Source organism: Drosophila pseudoobscura, chromosome X, assembly GCF_009870125.1.
Source record: "Drosophila pseudoobscura strain MV-25-SWS-2005 chromosome X, UCI_Dpse_MV25, whole genome shotgun sequence".
Classification (NCBI taxonomy): domain Eukaryota; kingdom Metazoa; phylum Arthropoda; class Insecta; order Diptera; family Drosophilidae; genus Drosophila; species Drosophila pseudoobscura.
Window position 1 is genome coordinate 61425671 of NC_046683.1, and position 18587 is coordinate 61444257.

The 18587-nt window shown below is 46.0% G+C and overlaps 1 protein-coding gene across 9 annotated transcripts; it reads left to right on the top strand.

Moving 5' to 3' along the window:
• Positions 1–3827: 3827 nt before the first annotated feature.
• Positions 3828–17245, top strand: tey (teyrha-meyrha). Of its 9 annotated transcripts, none has more exons than XM_015188560.2 (8): positions 3828–4271; positions 10630–10896; positions 11009–11165; positions 14546–15198; positions 15276–15738; positions 15848–16151; positions 16215–16500; positions 16732–17245. In XM_015188560.2, exons 1-8 carry the CDS (start codon positions 4155–4157, stop codon positions 17029–17031), a joined length of 2547 nt encoding a protein of 848 aa, XP_015044046.2. In that variant the 5' UTR covers positions 3828–4154; the 3' UTR covers positions 17032–17245. The 9 variants fall into 9 exon arrangements, with proteins under 9 accessions (XP_015044046.2, XP_015044048.2, XP_015044047.2 ...); XM_015188562.2 differs by having other exon boundaries at positions 16215–16443; XM_015188561.2 differs by having other exon boundaries at positions 11012–11165.
• Positions 17246–18587: the final 1342 nt, after the last annotated feature.

Below are 18587 nucleotides of genomic sequence, written 5' to 3' on the forward strand. Positions count from 1 at the left end.
GGGTATATTGAAAATTCTAAGCATGGGGACTCAGACCTACAACCCAACATTTGTCGCACAGTGTAATACACCATTGATATACCCACTTTACCCTTTCGTTTCTGCTAAAAGCATCTCCTAACTTGTTATTACTGCGAAATTCCTCTGCCCATATGAAAATATGACAAGTAAACATTTCAAAATCAACAAACAAGTCATCAAAATGTCCACCAATTAATATCTAATTTTCTGTCCATCATCAAATTTATATGGTAGGCACCCACAGAACACACTTAGAGGACTGTACCGCACCACACGTCACTTGGGCATACTAAATTATAAGAAATTGTTTGCGAAAATGGGAGAAAAAAAATGAAATAAAAAATAAAAAAAAAAAAACACGAAAGATTATTAAAGAACTGTGAGAGGCTAAAGTTGTAGCAGCTGCTATCTGGCCACTACATAAATTAGTTGTCAGCGCCAAGACGTACATATGTATGTGTGCGAGGAGGAGCAGAGGGCCAAGACAGACGACACTTGGCTATATAAAGAGCGAGAGCCACACCCACACGCCCCACAGTAGAACAGAGCAAGAAAAAAAAAACGACAGATCAGAGACAAGTATTTAATTTTGTAGCTGAGAAGCTGACAAACTGACAAAGAGATGAGCAGGAAAATGGTGCAAGGGCAGAGCCAGAGACGGAGCATGGGGCAGGAGCATGGGGCAGGAGCATGGGGCAGGAGCATGGGGCAGTGGCAGTGGCAGAGCCAGAGGCAGAGGCAGAATGGCAATCAGCACATAAATAAAATGAAAAATCTACTGCCAACCCGAAATGCAGTACAAGTCCTGTACATGGCAGTCGCTGCCAGTCGCCAGTCGCCAGTCGGCAGTCGCCAGTTGGCAGTCACCAGTCGCCAGTCGAAGGAAGACTTAGTTACCTCTGCCTGGGAGCCTCTACGTTCTATGTACTGGGACTCGGACTCGGACTCGGACCCGGACTGGGAGTCGCGGAGTCGGAGCTGACTCCGAGTCGGCATAGACACATAATGTAGGCTACCGCCAACGTCGGCGCATGCGCCCGACGAAGTATCCAGTATTTCCTATCCAATCTCCTATCTGTGTCTCACTCTCACTCTCTTCCCCACACTCTGTCTGCACCACCATGTGGGCCTCTCCCTCCCTCGCTGATGGGTGGGTAATAAACCAGACCGAGGGCAGGCTGCTGGAAATTATAAAGTGCAAACCTCTCCCTTTCTCTCTCTGCTTTAGAGGAATGCTTAAAATGTAAATTTAATGAGCAAAAAATTAGAAGAAATCCTTCTCGAGGCGATCTCTGAGGCCTCCAAACATGGCGAAGAGAAAATTTACTGGCCACCAATTAAAGGCATGGGATCCTGTGGGCCGGTGCGGGCGATGAAGTGGTGTCAACTGCCTCCTTTTGACGGACAGGTCCCCATAAACATGTCAGAAAAGGTCTGCACCGCTTTTTCTACACAAAATTTCTTCTTCCTTGCTCCTGTTGTTCTGTGGTGCTGTACTGCTGTAGTGCTGTACTGCTGCAGTGCTCCTCCATTCCATCTTCTCCAGTAAATTGCAAGGAAAATACTTTATTTAGTTAGTCCGACACAGTGGAAATCACAACGAGGCCAAAAGGGAGAAGATACCTCGAGCCGCACAAAAAAAAAGATGAACGCAGACGGGTTAAGGTTTTTATAGTGTCCACTGTACGGTGTACACATAGTGGTTGTTGCCGTCCATGTCGCATTCGTTGTTGTAATTGCAGTTGTTGCTTTGGTAATATTGTGTGACACAACTATTTCAGTTTGTAGGCAGTTGCCACAAACAGTTTACAGTGGGGAGCAGGCCTTGAAAGGTGCGAAAAATACGACCCTATTCGCAGGATTCTCTAATTTCTAGTTCCTTCAGAGAACCAAAACTTTGAAGCTTAAAAGAGAAGGAGCAGAACTTGGAATACGACTTTCACATGATTCACAAATATATATCCCTTTGAAGAAAAGTTTACAGTGGGAAAAACACTGAAAGTTTGGAAAATATATCAAGATTTCAGGAAGTGTTTAGCTCAAGAACTTTGAAAATGTCTCTTAAGAGATATCAATCTATAGAGCATCTCTATAGGTACATCACAGAAATATAATGAAATATATTCTGAATTCATAAGGTGTTTGAATTCTGTAAAAACAAGAGGGAACGTTGTTAACCGCGGCAAGGGCGGCGGCTCTACATGTGTACCTTAAACGCATTCAGCATATATTTACATATATATAGAGTATGTGAGCTTATGATTTACATAGCCTATACAATATATTTTATACCTAGTTAGACGTAAGCACCGGAAGTGGTCGCATCCTCTCACTTTCCCTTTTCATAAAAGGGACGAATCCATTTGTTGGTAATGGATTGTTGCATGAAAAGAGGGATCTCTCCGCGATCTCTTTCATATCGGTTTATTGGGGATACCTATTCGACCAGTATTGTAGAATACTTCATCTATTTCCCTTTTTCCGCAACTGTGTTAATCCGCTACATCTGTCTCTCTCTCTCTTCTCAAATCAACACCAGCTGTGTTCCTATCCCACTTGCTTCCGCCAGGGGCGCACACTGCACGAGGAAGAGCGTGTGAGAAAGCGAGATAGAATGAGTAAGCACGTGAAAGGGGTAGCTATAATAATGATCGGATCAAACTCAGATTCTGCAATCTAGAATATAGAATATTTCGGTTTTTTTCATATCTTCAAAATTGTGAATGCCACAGATCGTCCCTGGTGGGGGCGGAAAGGGGCGTAACAAAGTTTGGAAACAAACTTGATTCAGTGGAATATCACAGGAGTCTGTAAAAACACTGTAAACACTGGGCGGACGGACAGACATGACTATATCGACTCTTCTATTGATGATGGGATCGGTAAAGAAAAAGATGATTCAACATTTTTTTTATAGGAATAATGGGATTTATTCACAGGACAGCAGAGAATTTCGTATTGTCACATATTTTTGGAACATAAAAGACCCCAATTTTCGGAATTTGTTTTCTCTGCGTATGTCCTAAATAATTTCGCACTAGTGTGCCCAATAAATACCACGGTAATGTGCTATATTAAGTGTCCGGCAAACAAAAAACCAACCAGAAGCGGCAGCAAAAAAAAGAAAGAAAGACAGACTTCCAAGATACTTTGCCCAGTCCAGGCCAGGCCGGGCCAGTCCAGTCCCGTCCAGTTCCATACCCATTCCCGTCCAGGACAGTGTCCGACCAACAAGGCAGGCAACAAAATACCAAAGCCAAAAGTAAAAAAAAAATGTTTCCCATACGGTTTATTTACACAAAATGTCAGAAGTTGAGCAGAGCGGCGAGGAGAGGAGCGGAGAGGAGCCAGAAGATGGGAGGGGAGCCAAAGGGAAGTCCCCAGTAGAAGTAGCAGTAGCAGTAGAAGTAGAAGTACCAGTCCCGTGGTGCCGGGGTCCGGTCCGTCCCAGATCCCCATCCCAGGGCACCAGGTGCTGGCAGACAAACAGGCGTACAATGGCAGAGATAAAAACAGACAAACATGCAACCATTTTGGAATAATAATGCAGCAGCAGGAAAAACAAACTCGAGCCAGCAACCAGCAGCCAGCAACCAGCAAAAGAGGTGAGAACATAATGTAAAAGCCAGCGACCGGTGTGGTGTGTGTATGCCCCTGCCCTGCGCCAGAGCGGGACGTCTATAGGGCACGCAAACCGGTTGTGGCCGCCGGCCAATCGGAGCATCGCAGCCGTTGCGCTCCTCTAGCGCCGACTGCGCAGCGGCGAAGGAGAAGCCAGCGACGAAAAATCCAACTGGATTCGAAAGCAGCGCCTCAGTTGGATTTTTGCAACGGGAACGTGCGGGTGCATGCCTGTGTCGAGAGCGAGAACGAGAAAGAGAAAGAGACCGAGTCAGCTGATCCATCCGTTACCGTATCGTTAATTTACCGACGCCGCGCGAAAACAGTTTCAAATGATATTCGAAACAATTTTTTTTTTCTAAATTTTGCATGTGCCAATAAAGAAGAGAAAGTGAAAGTATTTTTATTTGTGTGCCAAATTAGTTGAAATCAAAAGTTAACAGCAAGAAGCGACAACAAAATAAGAGAAAAACAAAACCAAAACAAAAACAAAAACAAAAAACAATTGGCAGATGGAAAGCAACGCATTTGGCAGCAGCCATTTGCCATCTCAAGCGCTTGTTGTTCTATCAGAGGCCGCTTCCGGTTTGCATGAGGCTCTACGTGGACAACGTCCGTTTCCATCGCGAGTAAGTAAAACCCAATCGCATCCCAATCCGCCTCCCCTCCCCTCCCCGCCCAATGCATTGCAATGCAGGGATTCGACACACTGATCAGAATCGGAATGGGAATCGGAATCGGGATCGGGATCAGGATCAGGTTCGGTGCTGATGCTGATGCCAAGGAAGGGCAGGGACCGGCGGTGGTGGGGACATATTTATGACAAATCATAAACCTGGGGGCCAGTAGCCGAAATGCCGAAAGATGCTATAAATCAGCACACCGCTAAGGCCCCGCAAAGGCAAAACAATGCGCATTGTAAAACAACAAAACGAACCAGAACTTCCAAGTGAACTTCCAGTTGAGAAAAGTATCGCCTAGCGATGGCAGCGTGAGCGAGAGATCATAAATTAGGAGAGGATCAAAGAGAAAGAGAAAGTATGGGTTTCTGTCGGTAATTGGGGACCGTGTCACGCCACCAGTCCCGATCCCCGCCGCCAGTCAATTCGCACTGAACGAACACGTGAACTTCCACTCCTAGAGATGACAGCGTGAGCGAGAGATCATAAATTAAGAGCGAATCATAGAGAAAGTATGGCTGAAGGAGACGTTTTCCATAGTTGTGTGTGTTTTTGGTAAAACTATCCAATAATTGGTTTGATCGTGTTCCTGAGTCGTGTCACGATCGCATTCCCATTCCCCCTGCCGCCGCAGCCAAGAAGTCAGTCAAGAGAGAGGCAGATTCAGAGAGTTCGTCGTCGCATTCCGATCAACGAATGCGTTTGCAAACGCCCCATTGTGTGTAGATTTTTGCGACGAACAGATTTATGATAGCTTCAATACCGAACCTCGGCCTGAACCGGGCCTGATGGCAGCCACGTAGCCCCCGGATCCCACAGACCAGCAGCAGCTACTACCATTCCACATTCGATTTGGTTGGGGCTTCGGTTGTTTCTGCTGCTTCTGCTGCTCCTCTGCCTGTCATCATTGTAAACATGAGCAATGATCTTGACGCTGATGCTACAAATGATGAAGAACTCGAACGCTGATGATGTTCCGACTGCAGGCAGGCAGCCAGTCCAACGTACTTGGAATAACTAACTTCTGGCGAAACTGGTTATTCGGAATTGGAGGAGCTGGAGCTGGAGATGGAGATGGAATCGGAATTGAAATTATATCTCTGCCAGTGCATAGCATTGAGTAGCGTTAAGATATGTTAAACATGACAACAATATGTCCTCGTCCTCTAGATGCGAGTTGGGTTCTGTTCTCTGCATTCTGGGATCGAAGCTGTACCTAGAAAAGGGGCAAATAGAGTTTTATGGAATACAAGAGAAGTAAAGTGAAAGCAGTGCCATTCCATGTGATTCGTTTCTCTTTTGATTGGAGAGCTTTCCATATAAAGAACTCAATCGCTCATGGTTTTCCCATATCTTTGGGGAGCCACCCTATACAAACTTTGGCCCTTCGGAAAAGTCTTGCAAAATAGCTCCCTCTCTCTCTCTCTCTATATCGCTTATCTAGCATTATTTATGTAACCATTTATAGCCAAGCATAACCCAAACAATAAAAATTAATAAAAACAACCCAAGCAGGCATATTAAATGCAATGTCAAATGGTTTAATGTCTCCCTGCCACTGCCACTGCCACTGCCACTGGTACTGGTACTCCCGTTCCACGACTGGGTGTCTGGGTGGGACAACATCATAACAATTTTGTAACCACACCAACAAAAGGTAGACGACTGACGACTGAGCCCCCTCCTGTCGAAAAAGAACCAGAAAAAATGGTCAGGCACCCTGGCACCCTGGTCTCTCTTAGGGTGGGAGAGAAATTATGAGTCTCTGAGGCGGGGACAACATATGAAAAATAATTCCTTTTTTTCTGCACACTTATTACCACAAAGTATGTGGATGTGGATGTGGAGGTGAGCTCTGTGTGTGTGTGTGTGAGCGAGCTTAATTTAATTTATAGCAATTTATCAAGACGGGAACTACACGTGGAGTCGAGGCATGCAAAGGCATCGAGGCGTATAACAAGAAGTACTCATGAAGAGTGCCCCAGTATCATGTGCACAAATGGTCACTGATAGTCGGCTTAAGGTATGCCTCCGAACGGAGAGATACAAGAAGGGCGGGACCGGGACCATGCCACAATGGAGGTAAAACATATGGTGTGAACGGACAACAAGAGCCACTAAAGATGGAAGATACCCGCTAGCAGTAGATTGCTGGTTTGCAGGATAAAGAAACACTAAGGAACAAGATGGAAGACCAAGAAATGGGAATAATATTACATGGAAAACTTACCGAATACTCAATCGAGAAAATACTTCCTTCCACCTTTTGACTTGACTTCAAAGACCCCTCAACTTATGCTATCAAAAAATGGTATCTCCTTTTGGGATTCCTCTTCACTGGACCGCAAAGCACTCGAGCAAACAGTCGGACAGTCGGACAGTCGAACAGGTTGAGGAGACCGACTGACTCTCTCGGACTCTCGCCCCATAAACATTTGGTTTGAGAAAATTGCCAATTGCTAAACGTTTTTAGTGTTCCCTTCTGCTGCTGCTGCTGCGGCTGCTGCTGCTGCGGCTGCTGCTGCTGCCCGCAGTTTACTCCGCGTGTTAGTGCCACAAATTGAGATTTATTTGTGGTGTGTGGAGAGGAGGCCCCAAGTTGTTGCGATTGGTTCGGTTCGGTTCGGTTCGGTTTTGTGTGTTGACTTCTCCGCCGGGGCTGTCGTTTTGTTGTTGTTTATGGCCAAGTTAAGCGAAATTGGCAATTGTATGTAGACAATTGCTATTTGCCACTCGTTATCGTGTTGTTGTAATTAAGCTGTTATTGTTGCTGCTCTTCCAGAGCTCTAGCTGCAGCTGAGAGTTGCAACTTAACAGAATAAACACAGATACGGATACGGATACAGATACAGATACATCTCCAGTGGCAGGAGAGGCACAGGGAGAGGGGGAGGGAGAGAGGCAATAATTCAAGTGTTAAAAAGAACAAACACAGAACGAATTTATGCAAATCTCAGACAAGAGCAGGAATGTTTTATTTTGGGATAACAAATCACCCCCCGCACCCGCACCCGTCCGACGGCCCTCTAATAGAAAAGCAAACAACAACGAGGGTAGCACCCTGGAGGCTGGAGGGTGGTTACAGCACCTGCTCTGGTTTGTCCTTGGCTTAACACTGATTAACAGGCATAAATCAATAAGCGCCGAGGCCGAGGCCGAGTCCTCGCCGAAAACACTCTTCAACACGTAATGCATTAAAAACTCGTGATGTGACGGTTCCCCGCCAGAGAGTGCACAGCCAAGTGGTTGACCACTTCTGTTTTGGGGCCCGATGCCCGATGCCCATCCCCATTGCCATCGTTATCCCCTGCGGCGGGGCCAGCTGTTGACCAAACTGCAGACTTAGACAAAGTGCAACTCATGCGGTTGTATGCCACATCCCCTTCCATTCCATTCCGTCTGACTTGCAACATTACCAGCATTACGCTGCACGGCAGGACGAGGACGAGGAGGATGATGATGATGATGGAGCTGATATGGCAACATATGCTGCAACGGCTAGCCCCCAAATTGAGGTGCTAATTTCCGTTGATAAGCCCTAATTTATTGGCTCTGATTTGGGCCTGGCTGGGACAGGACAACGCACAGGCGGGTGATTAACCAATGGCCAAGGGCCACTGCCCACGGATTAAGCAACTGTCGAAGGAGGGATTTTCCAGTTTAATTGATGCGATTGATTAGCCTAGATTGTCCAATGCCTGGAGATGATTCAACCCAAGCAAAAGAGTCTAAAGATTGCTGTCGGTTGGTTATTCCAATCTTTAAACCCCATTTACTGTCCGTAATATCCCTAAATTAGATCATCCATAAATAAACCAACAACTTCCAACTCCACTCGAACATTTTTGATATCATTTTCTCACACTTTATGCCAAAAAAAAAGCAGAAAAAAAACTTTCCTTGCCAGACAAATTTGTATGTAAATTTTTGCCCAGAAAACATATCCAGGGAGGGGTTACTGCAAATAGAAATGAGGATAGGAGGGTGGTATGGGTGGTATGGGTTGGATGGGTGGCTGGGTTAATACTTGTCACACATGTCGTCGCTTATGTTATACTCGTATCTTGTCTGTCTGTCCCAAGCCGCCGCTTAACACTCGTCAGCCTCAATTTGTTATGAGCGCTTTACGTTTCCGTCGGTTATCGGGAGTTGGAAAACTCCCCCCAGCCACCCAGCCCTGCCCCCCTCCCCGGTTTACCCATATCATTTGCAAAAGTCTTTATGCGTGTGTGGGTGGGTTTTTCTCGTTATTTTACACCCCATTGGAACGTACAGCCCCCCACCCCCTCCCCCCATGCCTGGCACACATCGAGTGCCAGAGTGACACAGTTTATGCGACGAGACTCGATATCGTAATTCGAAAATCTCTCAATTTAACATTTATTTGTCGTAAATTAAACATTTCTCCTTCATTTCTCCTTCCCCTGCATAATTTCTATCCATGCAAATACCCCAAGAACACGCCACACTCAAGGGTGTCCTGATTCTGTGGAATTCGATTAGGTTTTGCAATGATTTCTTGCACTTTTCCATACGCCCCGCTCCATATGTTGCCTGGCAGCATCCGGGCTCTCTCTCTCTCTCTCTGGGAAGGAAGGTGATGCCGTAATTGGCTAATTTTAGCGCCAAGTCATGTAGCCACCATAATTTGTTGTGCGGTTCCATGGCCTAGACTCAAGTAATGCGCATATTTAACGCTTAAATTTAACGCTCACTTAGCCCGTCAAAACTCCCGCTTGGTGGGGCACTTGGGGTACGTGTCGGAACACAGCAATTAGGGGAGCCGCCGCGAAAATGCGGATCTTGATTTTGTTCGAGCTTAGATTCCTTATTTGTGGCTACAAAAGGTCTGTTGATAGAATGGATAAGCTAAATATTTTACATAGATTTTAATAGTTGTTTCACTCACAGAACTATAGTTAAACTAAATATTCTGTTTTTAAATAAAATTCACATTCAAATGTGTTCAGGCGGAGTTTTAATACGCTCCATACATAATCTACCTATCTATAACACTTTTAAATAAATATAATGTATTGAAATTGTAGGAAATATATTTACATGCTGGCCTGTACATAGCTTTTCGAATAAATCAAAAACTGGAGTATCTTTTAGGCTTTTTTTAGTTGAACAATTTTATTCTTTTTGTAATAGTCGATTGGGAGCCGACCTTATTGCGAATTTCTCCTCCAACTCATGATTTTTAGGCCTTCCAGCATTAAGCCCCCCATATAACCCAAAGTCCAATGAATTTACATTAAAATTCAGATGGATAGAGCGGAAAGGAGATGCTTTTGAACCATAAAACCAAAACCCTAAAAGATATCGTATTTTTTTACCTCTATTTTGCTTTCTGATTAGCTAGAATATTGACCATGTTTTTTTTTCAAAACTTGTCATTTTGTGATAATTTTCCGATCTGTAATTTCTATTTTGTGTCAAGATCAAAAATCTTCTTTCCTGTGTCATTTTTTGTTGCCACTCAATGGGGACTGTGGATACGTTTTTTTTTGTAAACTTTCATCCTAAGCTAATTTTAAATTACATTTTTAAGGTTCGTACGGCTCAAATTTGGTTTCTGTTCCTTCCCCAAATCAGCATAATTTCCTTATATCCTCTATGACGAGAATTTTGCATTTTTGCCCTGCTCTGTGGGATATTTCCACACGTCCCGTTGCCTTGAATAGAGCACCATTCTATTATAAGCTTCTAAATTTTCGGTTGAAAGAAATATTACGACTATTTTTATTCTTATTCTGAACAAAGGCTTGTTTTGCTCCCACCGCTTAGAAATTTCCAATAGCAACTTTTTGGAGTTATAACTAAATATTTTAAATAATTTCACAGTAAATGTAAGTTTGAGAATTCATAGCGACGGCTACTACGGGCCAGCCCGTATATTAAAATCAATTATGTAAATAAATAAATAAAAGTATTTCATTTAAATATAAAATTTAAATTTGTAGAAAATACATTTATTTTAAATATGAAATATATTTAAACCAATTTTTTTCCATAAATAAAAGTATTTAATTTAAATATAAAACACTTTGAAGTAAATACAAGAAATATTAAATTTGTAGAAAATATATTTATTTTAAAAGTTTATTATTTTTTTTTTACACTTTCCCGGGAAATCTTGTGGGAAATGAATTTTAGCGTGAATATTCCCCTATTTAGAGTAGATCTAGCAAATGTAGTGCTTAAATTAGGGGGAACAGGTCGCATGCGTTGGCCTTAACGATTCCGTTTCAGTGTTACTCCAAAAGTGTTTCGGAGCAAACCCCATCATACTGATACTCTCCAGTTTTTCCCCTTTCAGTTACCTGACGCCAAAGATCTACACAACATGTCACTAGTCGGCAACTACTTCCATCCGCACCTGCTGCAGACCCTCAACCATGGAATGCTGGTGGCCAACGGGGCCGCCGCGGCCGCGGCAGCCGCCGGCGGGGGTCCCGCGAGCTACTTCGCCAGCGACAGATCGCCGCTGGGCAAGCCGTCGGTGCTGTCGAACTTCTCGCTGCCGTCGGCCTTCTCGCCCCCCAAATACATTGGCATATCGTTGGATCAGGTGAGTGGGGTCGGAGACGGGGGGTGGTGGCACAGCAGATCCGATGAGCTGATAATCGTTGAAAGATTGACACTTGTCATAATGGGATTTCGATTTCTCTCGCTCTCTCCAGCAGAATCTGTTCAATGGCAGCGAATCATTTCGCACGGATTCGGCCAGTCCCACATGCACATCCCATGAATCCATGGAGGGATCACAGGATTACGATGCCGTTGAAAAGGGTGAAAGTCCGCGCAGTAATAATTCTCAGGATCCCAGGGATTTGAGACGTAAGTAGGGTTGGCTGCTGCCTATCTCCACTTTCATTTCCATTTCCATTCCGATTGCGATTCCCTTATTTATTTAGCAAATTTACATCTGAGCCAAACAAAAATTTGCATGGCAAAAAATTTCTCAAAATTGGGCGTAGAAAGTTGTGTTGCCTTTTTCCTTTTTTTCCCAATTTTCCTGATAAAAATCTCACTGGGCGTACGCGTACTCGTACTCGTACTCGTATTTGTTTCAATTTTACTTTTCCTGAGCAATTTTAACGCTTCAGTGGGTTAACTTTGACTGGCAGGCGTAAGGCCATACCCCAGTCCCCAGACAGGACGCAGAACCCACTCCCAGAACGCACTCCACTTCACTCTACTTTCTTTTTTATTAGTTTTTTACGTCCCCCAGACATTCTAAATCAATTTCGCATATTTACCATTTACCTGGGGGATGCTTTCCTGCTTTAAAGTCGGGCTTCGGACTCTTCCCGAATATGGGCTAAGCAAATCTGGCTCAAATGCGTTGCTAATTGGTCCTGGGGCTCGGCAAAGCTGTTCGAGTTAAGCGCCTTATGATACAAATTAAGCGGCAGCATATGAAAATGATAAATACGGAAATACGGAATGGAAATTAACCAAACACATCTAAGGGATGGGGATAGATGAGCGCCTGGCACAGGGGCGCAGCTGAAAAAGGGGCATACGACTAGAGGTGAAGGGCTTTGGGATAATGCCGAGTGAATCGGAGAATATACTCGAAGACATTTCAGCTTGCGAGTGCGAAAACTTAACGAATTACGAGGCATGAACTGACTTCGAGATGGCTCTCAGTGTATGATCTTCTGCTGGCCGTTATTCTTGTCATTTGCCTATTCTATAGCGGAACTCGCTGATCATTGAAAGACTCGCTCATAAGTGCTAGATAACGAGAGACGTCGCACAGACTCCATGGTGAAGGACCTGCAATCGTGTCACAGGTACTATTTGGCCTACGAAGAAGGCTTCGCCAGACTTGTGGGTCGACCTGCAATACAGGAACAAAGCGATTATACATAGATTACACTGGAATCCCTGACAAATATTAACCGATAGCCGACATATGTGTTTCCCAAATTCTAGAAGCCATTTCCCCATATCCACAGGCCCCTTTTGGGCGGCAACACCCCTGTCCAACACACACATACGACACAGACAACTGTTTATTTTGGCCATTATTTGCCTTTCAACTTAAGCCGGAAAACCAGTTTTTCCGGCCTCAGCCCACACCAGAGAAGAGCACAGCAGAGCACCGTAACCAGAACAGAAAGCCGCTCTACATGTGGATTGTCGGTGTTGTTTAACTTTTGGCTTAGACCTGAATGGGCTTAGCCCATAAATTAATTTGGATAAATAATACACTTTTAATTAGCTGAAACTGATATGAAGGCATCTCCGAGCATCTATCAATGGGTGAAAACTAACTAAAGGTAAACAGCCGGCAGTCGAGCCCTGGCCCTGAGTTCCGTTCCGTGCACCTCGTCCTGTGCCTCCTGTGCTCCGTTCCTGTGGGGGGGATGCGACATGCGGCAAAAGTCAAAAGGGCATTCGACAGAGAAAAGGGTTAGCAGGGGCAGGGGGCAGGGTGTGCGTGTGGCCAAAGTGTTTTAAATGGCACAACGAGTACGCGACTTGACTGGAGTTGGCCTTATTGAAATGTAACATCAACCCCCCCAGGACACAGGCACACAGGGGGACACAAGGACACCAGGACACAAGCCACTTGACTACAAAGTCAAACCGCATCCTTTTGGCAGGAGCCAGGGCTCGGGCTCGTGCTCCTGCTCGTGCTCGGCACACGAAGACGACGGACGTTACCTCCTCTCCGTTTCCAGGGCTAATTACTTATCCTCGACATTGTTGCAACTCTTCTAGAGGCAATTACAAGGAAGCCACCACCATCCTGCCATCCCGCCATCCCGCCATCCTGCCATCCCGCCATCCTTTTTCGATACCATAATGTTTGCTCATTTATTGCGGGACTCCACTCGTAGAACGCGTTGTTGTTTTTTTTTCCTCGCTCAAAGGATGCGCAAGTGTTGCAAATCGCTTTGATTGCATTGTTTGCTATTGTTATGACGAGAATTATTATTATTACAAGTATATCCCTGGGACTCTTGTTGTTTTTGTTGCCCCGATGATGTATTATATTGAATGCACACTTGGAATTTTCATATTAATTTCGGTAATATTAATGGGCATCCCCAGCCACCCGCCACCCGAAAAAGCACCAAAAACCAGAGGAACGAAACTCATATTTCATATAACGATATATGGGAACGCCCCCTTTTTGGTCGTCGCCGAGCACGTGACACTGCGAGGGGGTTGTAAGGGGGGGCGGGGTTGGTCATTGATAACTAATATTATAATAACTTGCCGGAGAAGTCAGTCCAGTCAGAGTTGAAGCTTTGCATACCATATTAGAAGGGGACTCCAGCCTTTGAGCTCGAATTTAATTTAGTTGTGTTTCGGGGTGTTCCGGGCTCTAAATTCGATTCGAAAGAAGGTTCTTCAAACTTCTAGCTATCCTCCGTTTCGTCTTTGAAAATAGTTGTACGATTCCAGGGCGAAACTGAAAGCCGAAACACCTCCACAATCCACAAGCCACATCTAAGCTAATTTGAACCAGAGTCACGACTCGGATGGATCTCTCGCTCTCCTTCTCTATATCCATGGACCATTTCCATCCGCCATTGACCGCTGAATGTTTCTGTTTGGTGGCGGTTAACCGACATATTTTAGAGGAATATAAATATAAAATACAGCAATTGTAGTGGGCCTGGTCCTGACCTCTGCTCTCCACCATATTGCGATATATTTTATTGTAATATTATTTTAATTGCCAACCGAACAGTCACGTGCAGAAGGAGAGCGGGATTTTGTTTGGTGGGGGGTGGAGGTGGGGCTGGGGTTTTTGGGCCAGCAAACAGTTTGTATTTATTGTGGTTGACGGTGGTTTTTCTTTTTGTGCCGTGTGGCTCCCGAAATACGTGGGGACGTGTGTCTGACATGAGGAATCTGCGGCCGAGAGTTGTGTGTGTTTGCTTGTCCTGTTTCTGGCGCTGATTCCCTCCACAAAATTACGAGCTCCAATTAATTTTTGTTCCTCTGTTAAAAATGTGCAGAACAGCACAGAGCGGGGCGGGGGCAGGGCGGGGGCAGGGGCAGGAGGCAATTAGAAAATGCCTGAGAAATTTATGGGACAGGCAGGACTCCCACCCACCCATGCGGCAGCAGAATGGAAATCAATGTGGGACTCGGATTGGAAGGGGGGTTGGAATTTTTCCAATTTTTTATTGCCTTGCAGTTGATTGATGATTGCGGGCATGTCTAAAATTTAGTGTCCGATTCGTTCACAGATCTGCATAATGTGGGGAAGGGAGGCGGACACCCGGCAATGGCCACCTCCTCGGCCTCGGCCTCGGCATCAGCATCGGCATCCAGCTCATCCTCGTCCTCATCCTGCTCGACCAGCAATTCGGCCATCAGCACGCCCACCAGCAGTGTGGCCGTCTCGATGGCCACACATCTGGCCGCCTCGCCCCATCTGCATCACACGCACTCGCTTACGCACTCGCATCCGCACCAGCACCAGCACCAGCATCAGCACTCGCATCCCCATCACGGCCACCATGTGGGGGCGCCGCCGGGATCGGTGGCAACGACACACCACCACATGGCCCATCCGCATCCGTTGTCCCACCACCATGCGGCTCATCATGCGGCGCTGGCCAGCCTGAGCATGGCCGGTCTGCGGGCGGTGCCGGGCGGCCTGAGTCTGGTCAGCGGACTGCAGGCGGCGGCGGCCGGGGGGGCCATACCCGACATGTGTCCGGTGTGCGGCCTCAAGCTGAGCCCGGAGGAGTGGCACACGCACTTCCTCACGGAGCTGGACCGGCTCTACAAGCTGAGTGCGGGCTTCGAGCGGGCCAATCTGCAGGCGACCTATATGTTTGCCCCTCCCTGTCCGGCCCAAGAGAACGCCATACGCACCAGTCACAACCGCTGGGAGGTAGGTGCCTTCTCCTTAAACGAGTCCTTACACGCTTCCAGAACTAAGAGCTCTCCTTTGGTCCTTTGTGTGTGCAGACATTCCAGCGGATACGTAACAATCGCCAGAACCGCCTGAGACTCAAAGTGCGCAAGCGCAAGTACGGCGAGATGTACATGATGGAGAGTCTCTACTGTAGCAGCTGTCCGATCTGCAAGCGAAAGTATGCCCTGGAAACGGGCAAGATGCCCGAGGACGATGCCAAGTCGCAGGAGGAGATCGAAACGGTGGATGTGGAGAGCTGCACCGATGACGTGCCCGACTCGGGCTCGGAGCTGGCTGGCCCCGGGTCGGCCCTGGCCTCGGCCGGCGTCCCCACCAGCATGCACAACAGCAATGCCCAGCCGGGCAAGCTGGACGGGATTCTGTACCGCACCGCCTGCGTCATGAACCAGAAGGACGTGCACGCCGACGAGCAGGATGTGAGCACCAATGTGACAACAGCCAGCAGCAGCAGCAGCAGTTGGCCGACGGGCGAGCCGCCTCAGGCACATATCAGTGGTGGGTCTCCCAGCTACCAGCTCCAAGGGCTATGCTAATAATTACACCTCTGCCTCTGCCTCTGCCTCTACCTTTACCTCTACCTCCATTCCGTTTGTGGGTCTTTCAGTGAAAAACGTCAGCGAGCTGTCATCCACCACACATCACCACTACTACAATGCCGACTCCTGCGGCGTGGGCGTCAATGACAACAACAGCAGCAGCGGCGGTGGCGGTGGCGGTGGCGGCAGCAACAACAACAACAACAAGGAGCTAATGATGGACACGGCATCGTGCCAGAACGACAGCGATGAGGATGTGATTGTGGATGATGATGACAACAACACCGCCATGAAGATGACGAACGCGAAAATGAATTACAACAAAATGCAGCAGCAGCGACGGCAGGAGGAGCAGAATGTGGGGAGCAGCAGGTGAGCAGCATATCGATAATTATCGATGACACGGGCGTGTCTAAAACCTCTACTCCCGTGCAGATCTCTGGAGAACATCTCGCCCATCGAAGAGCGTCCCCGGTCGGAGCCGCAGGTTACCAGCACCGATCCCGGACCCATGGATATTTCCCACAACAACAACAACAACAACAGCAGCAATAGCAACAACAACAACAACAATCCAAACTCAAAATATGTGGAGAGCATGGAGAACAGCCTGTCGCAGCTGTCATCGATGGGAGTGCCGGGATTAACGCAATTGGACACAAAGGTGGGAATTAGTTCGGATTTAAAACCGGACGATGAAAACAAATGTTTCATTTGTAAGGTAATTTCTCAGTTTGCTTCAGTTTCACTTTTTAGTCCCCAGTCCAGCACGATACGATAGATAGATAGATATCCCTTGCCATCTTTTGTGGTCTTTAACTGTCTTTCTACTCCACTCCACTCCACTCTACTCCCCCCACGATGATGCACACACACACACATCTACTCTAAGCACATAGCCAGCGATTATTTCTATATCTTGCCACCCTTTTTCTCTCCTATATCTTTCAAGACAGGCATAAAGGATCTCAATACGGATGCGTTCCTGCGCGGTCGCAACTTCTATTTTCATCAAAGCTGTGCCAATGTCATGAGCAGCTATCGCTTGAACAAGGAGCTGCTCAGCCAGGCCCAGAACCAGCAGCAGCAGCAGCAGCAGCAACAGCAGCAACAACAGCAACAGCAACAACAGCAGCAACAGAGAAGTGCTGCTGGCTCTGGGGGACATGGAGGAGAGGCGGCGGCAGCAACGCCCCGCAGTTTGTCCCCGGCCCAGTCGCCGCAGCAGAGCGTGGGCCAGGCCATGGAGTAGCGGAGGAGGTGTCAAAGGTCGAATTGATAATTGCAATCAAAGCGTGAATTTATTAAAATTAATTAATAAATAAAATATGTATTGTGCGAGTATTTGTGGTAGCTAATGGGAACGTAGCAACAAAATCGAGCAAATGGGTGTTTAATTGGCCATTCCATCCCATCCTCCTGTGTTCGGGCCTGCTCTTTCCCTTCCCCCACCCCCCCCCCCCTTTCCCAACCCCCCTTCCCCCTCCTGCTCTGTAAAAATTCGGCATGTAAATTGAATATTTTTTTTTTTTTTTTTATGGAAATTTCTAGTGCAATTTATGTGTTGCCTTTTCAAACTGTCTTATAAATATACCTTACCATAATATATCCGATTCGTGTATATGTAATATGTATTCGTAGTTTCCCTGAACGTGCTATAATTGTTAAATATTTGATTGAAGAAAAAAAAACACACACACATACATACATACGAGAAATGAGAAATAGTTTCAACAGTAAGCAAATAATTAGTTGTAAATTCTTAAGCCCATAAATTATTTATGACAAAAATCAAATAAATACATACAAATATTAACAGTATCCAGCATCCGCATTGAGTGTAATAAAATACAATAATGGAATGCAAAGTTTGGGTAAGTATGGAGTGTTTTCTAAAGGGGTTGTATTTGAGAGACACTGTGCAAAGAGCTGATTGTTTCTATTCTTTAAGCAATAAAGAAACGTTCAAAAAAGTCTCTTAAATCTCAAGTGTTTATTCTCGGTTATTCTCCAAATCTGTCTACCTCCTATATATATGTATTTTCCATTTTCTGTAAGATTTTCCCATACCATATTGATATATTCATACATATATTACCTTTCCAGCCCAAGTAACCTGTATTTTGTTTTTGCATTCTCGGCACCAAACCTTCAGATTTCTGTTTGCGCGCCCAGGCAGCGGCCCAGGTTGCAAGGGCGTGCCCACAGATGATATAAAATTACCAAAGCCCTTCAAGTGATAGCATATAGTTGAAACTTGGGTTCTACTCCACATATATTGGATTATTAATGCATCGAAATCTAGTCTATATATTCTTGATTTCCTTGCCACTTTCTGGTTGAATCTCTCCACATTCTTTCCCTCCACTCTCATGTCAGAAGTTTCTCAAATTTCTATGAGACAAAGCGAATATCCAGCATGAATGGCAAAAGCTTTTAATTGTAATTTGCTTCTACATGCGAGTTTAACAAAAAGCTGCCCTCCACATGCTTGAGCGCCTCAATCAATCGAGCAGTGGAAAAGTTTTCTGCTGATTACAATTAGCCGGCACCAGGCACAATACCAACAACCAGCAGACGTCCGAGTACAAGTACGAGTACGAGTTTGCATGGATCATATTCCCCAAGTATCAGATGATAATTTCCATATAATACAAAAATAGAATGTAAGCAAGATAGAGCCCAGTGCCAGTGCCAGTGCCAGTGCCAGTCGCAGTCGCTGAGAGCGGAAGAAGCACTGAGAGAATGTTAGTTCCAGATAGAGCTGTCTTTGCAGGGGGTACGTAACGCTCTCGCCGAGTATGTGCC

Bases quoted from the DNA above. Each gene is read 5' to 3' on its own strand.
- tey (XM_015188560.2), top strand. From the start codon at position 4,155: ATGGAAAGCAACGCATTTGGCAGCAGCCATTTGCCATCTCAAGCGCTT. The intron at 10,897-11,008 runs GTGAGTGGGGTC...CGCTCTCTCCAG, and splicing joins TTGGCATATCGTTGGATCAG to CAGAATCTGTTCAATGGCAG. The intron at 15,199-15,275 runs GTAGGTGCCTTC...TTGTGTGTGCAG, and splicing joins CCAGTCACAACCGCTGGGAG to ACATTCCAGCGGATACGTAA.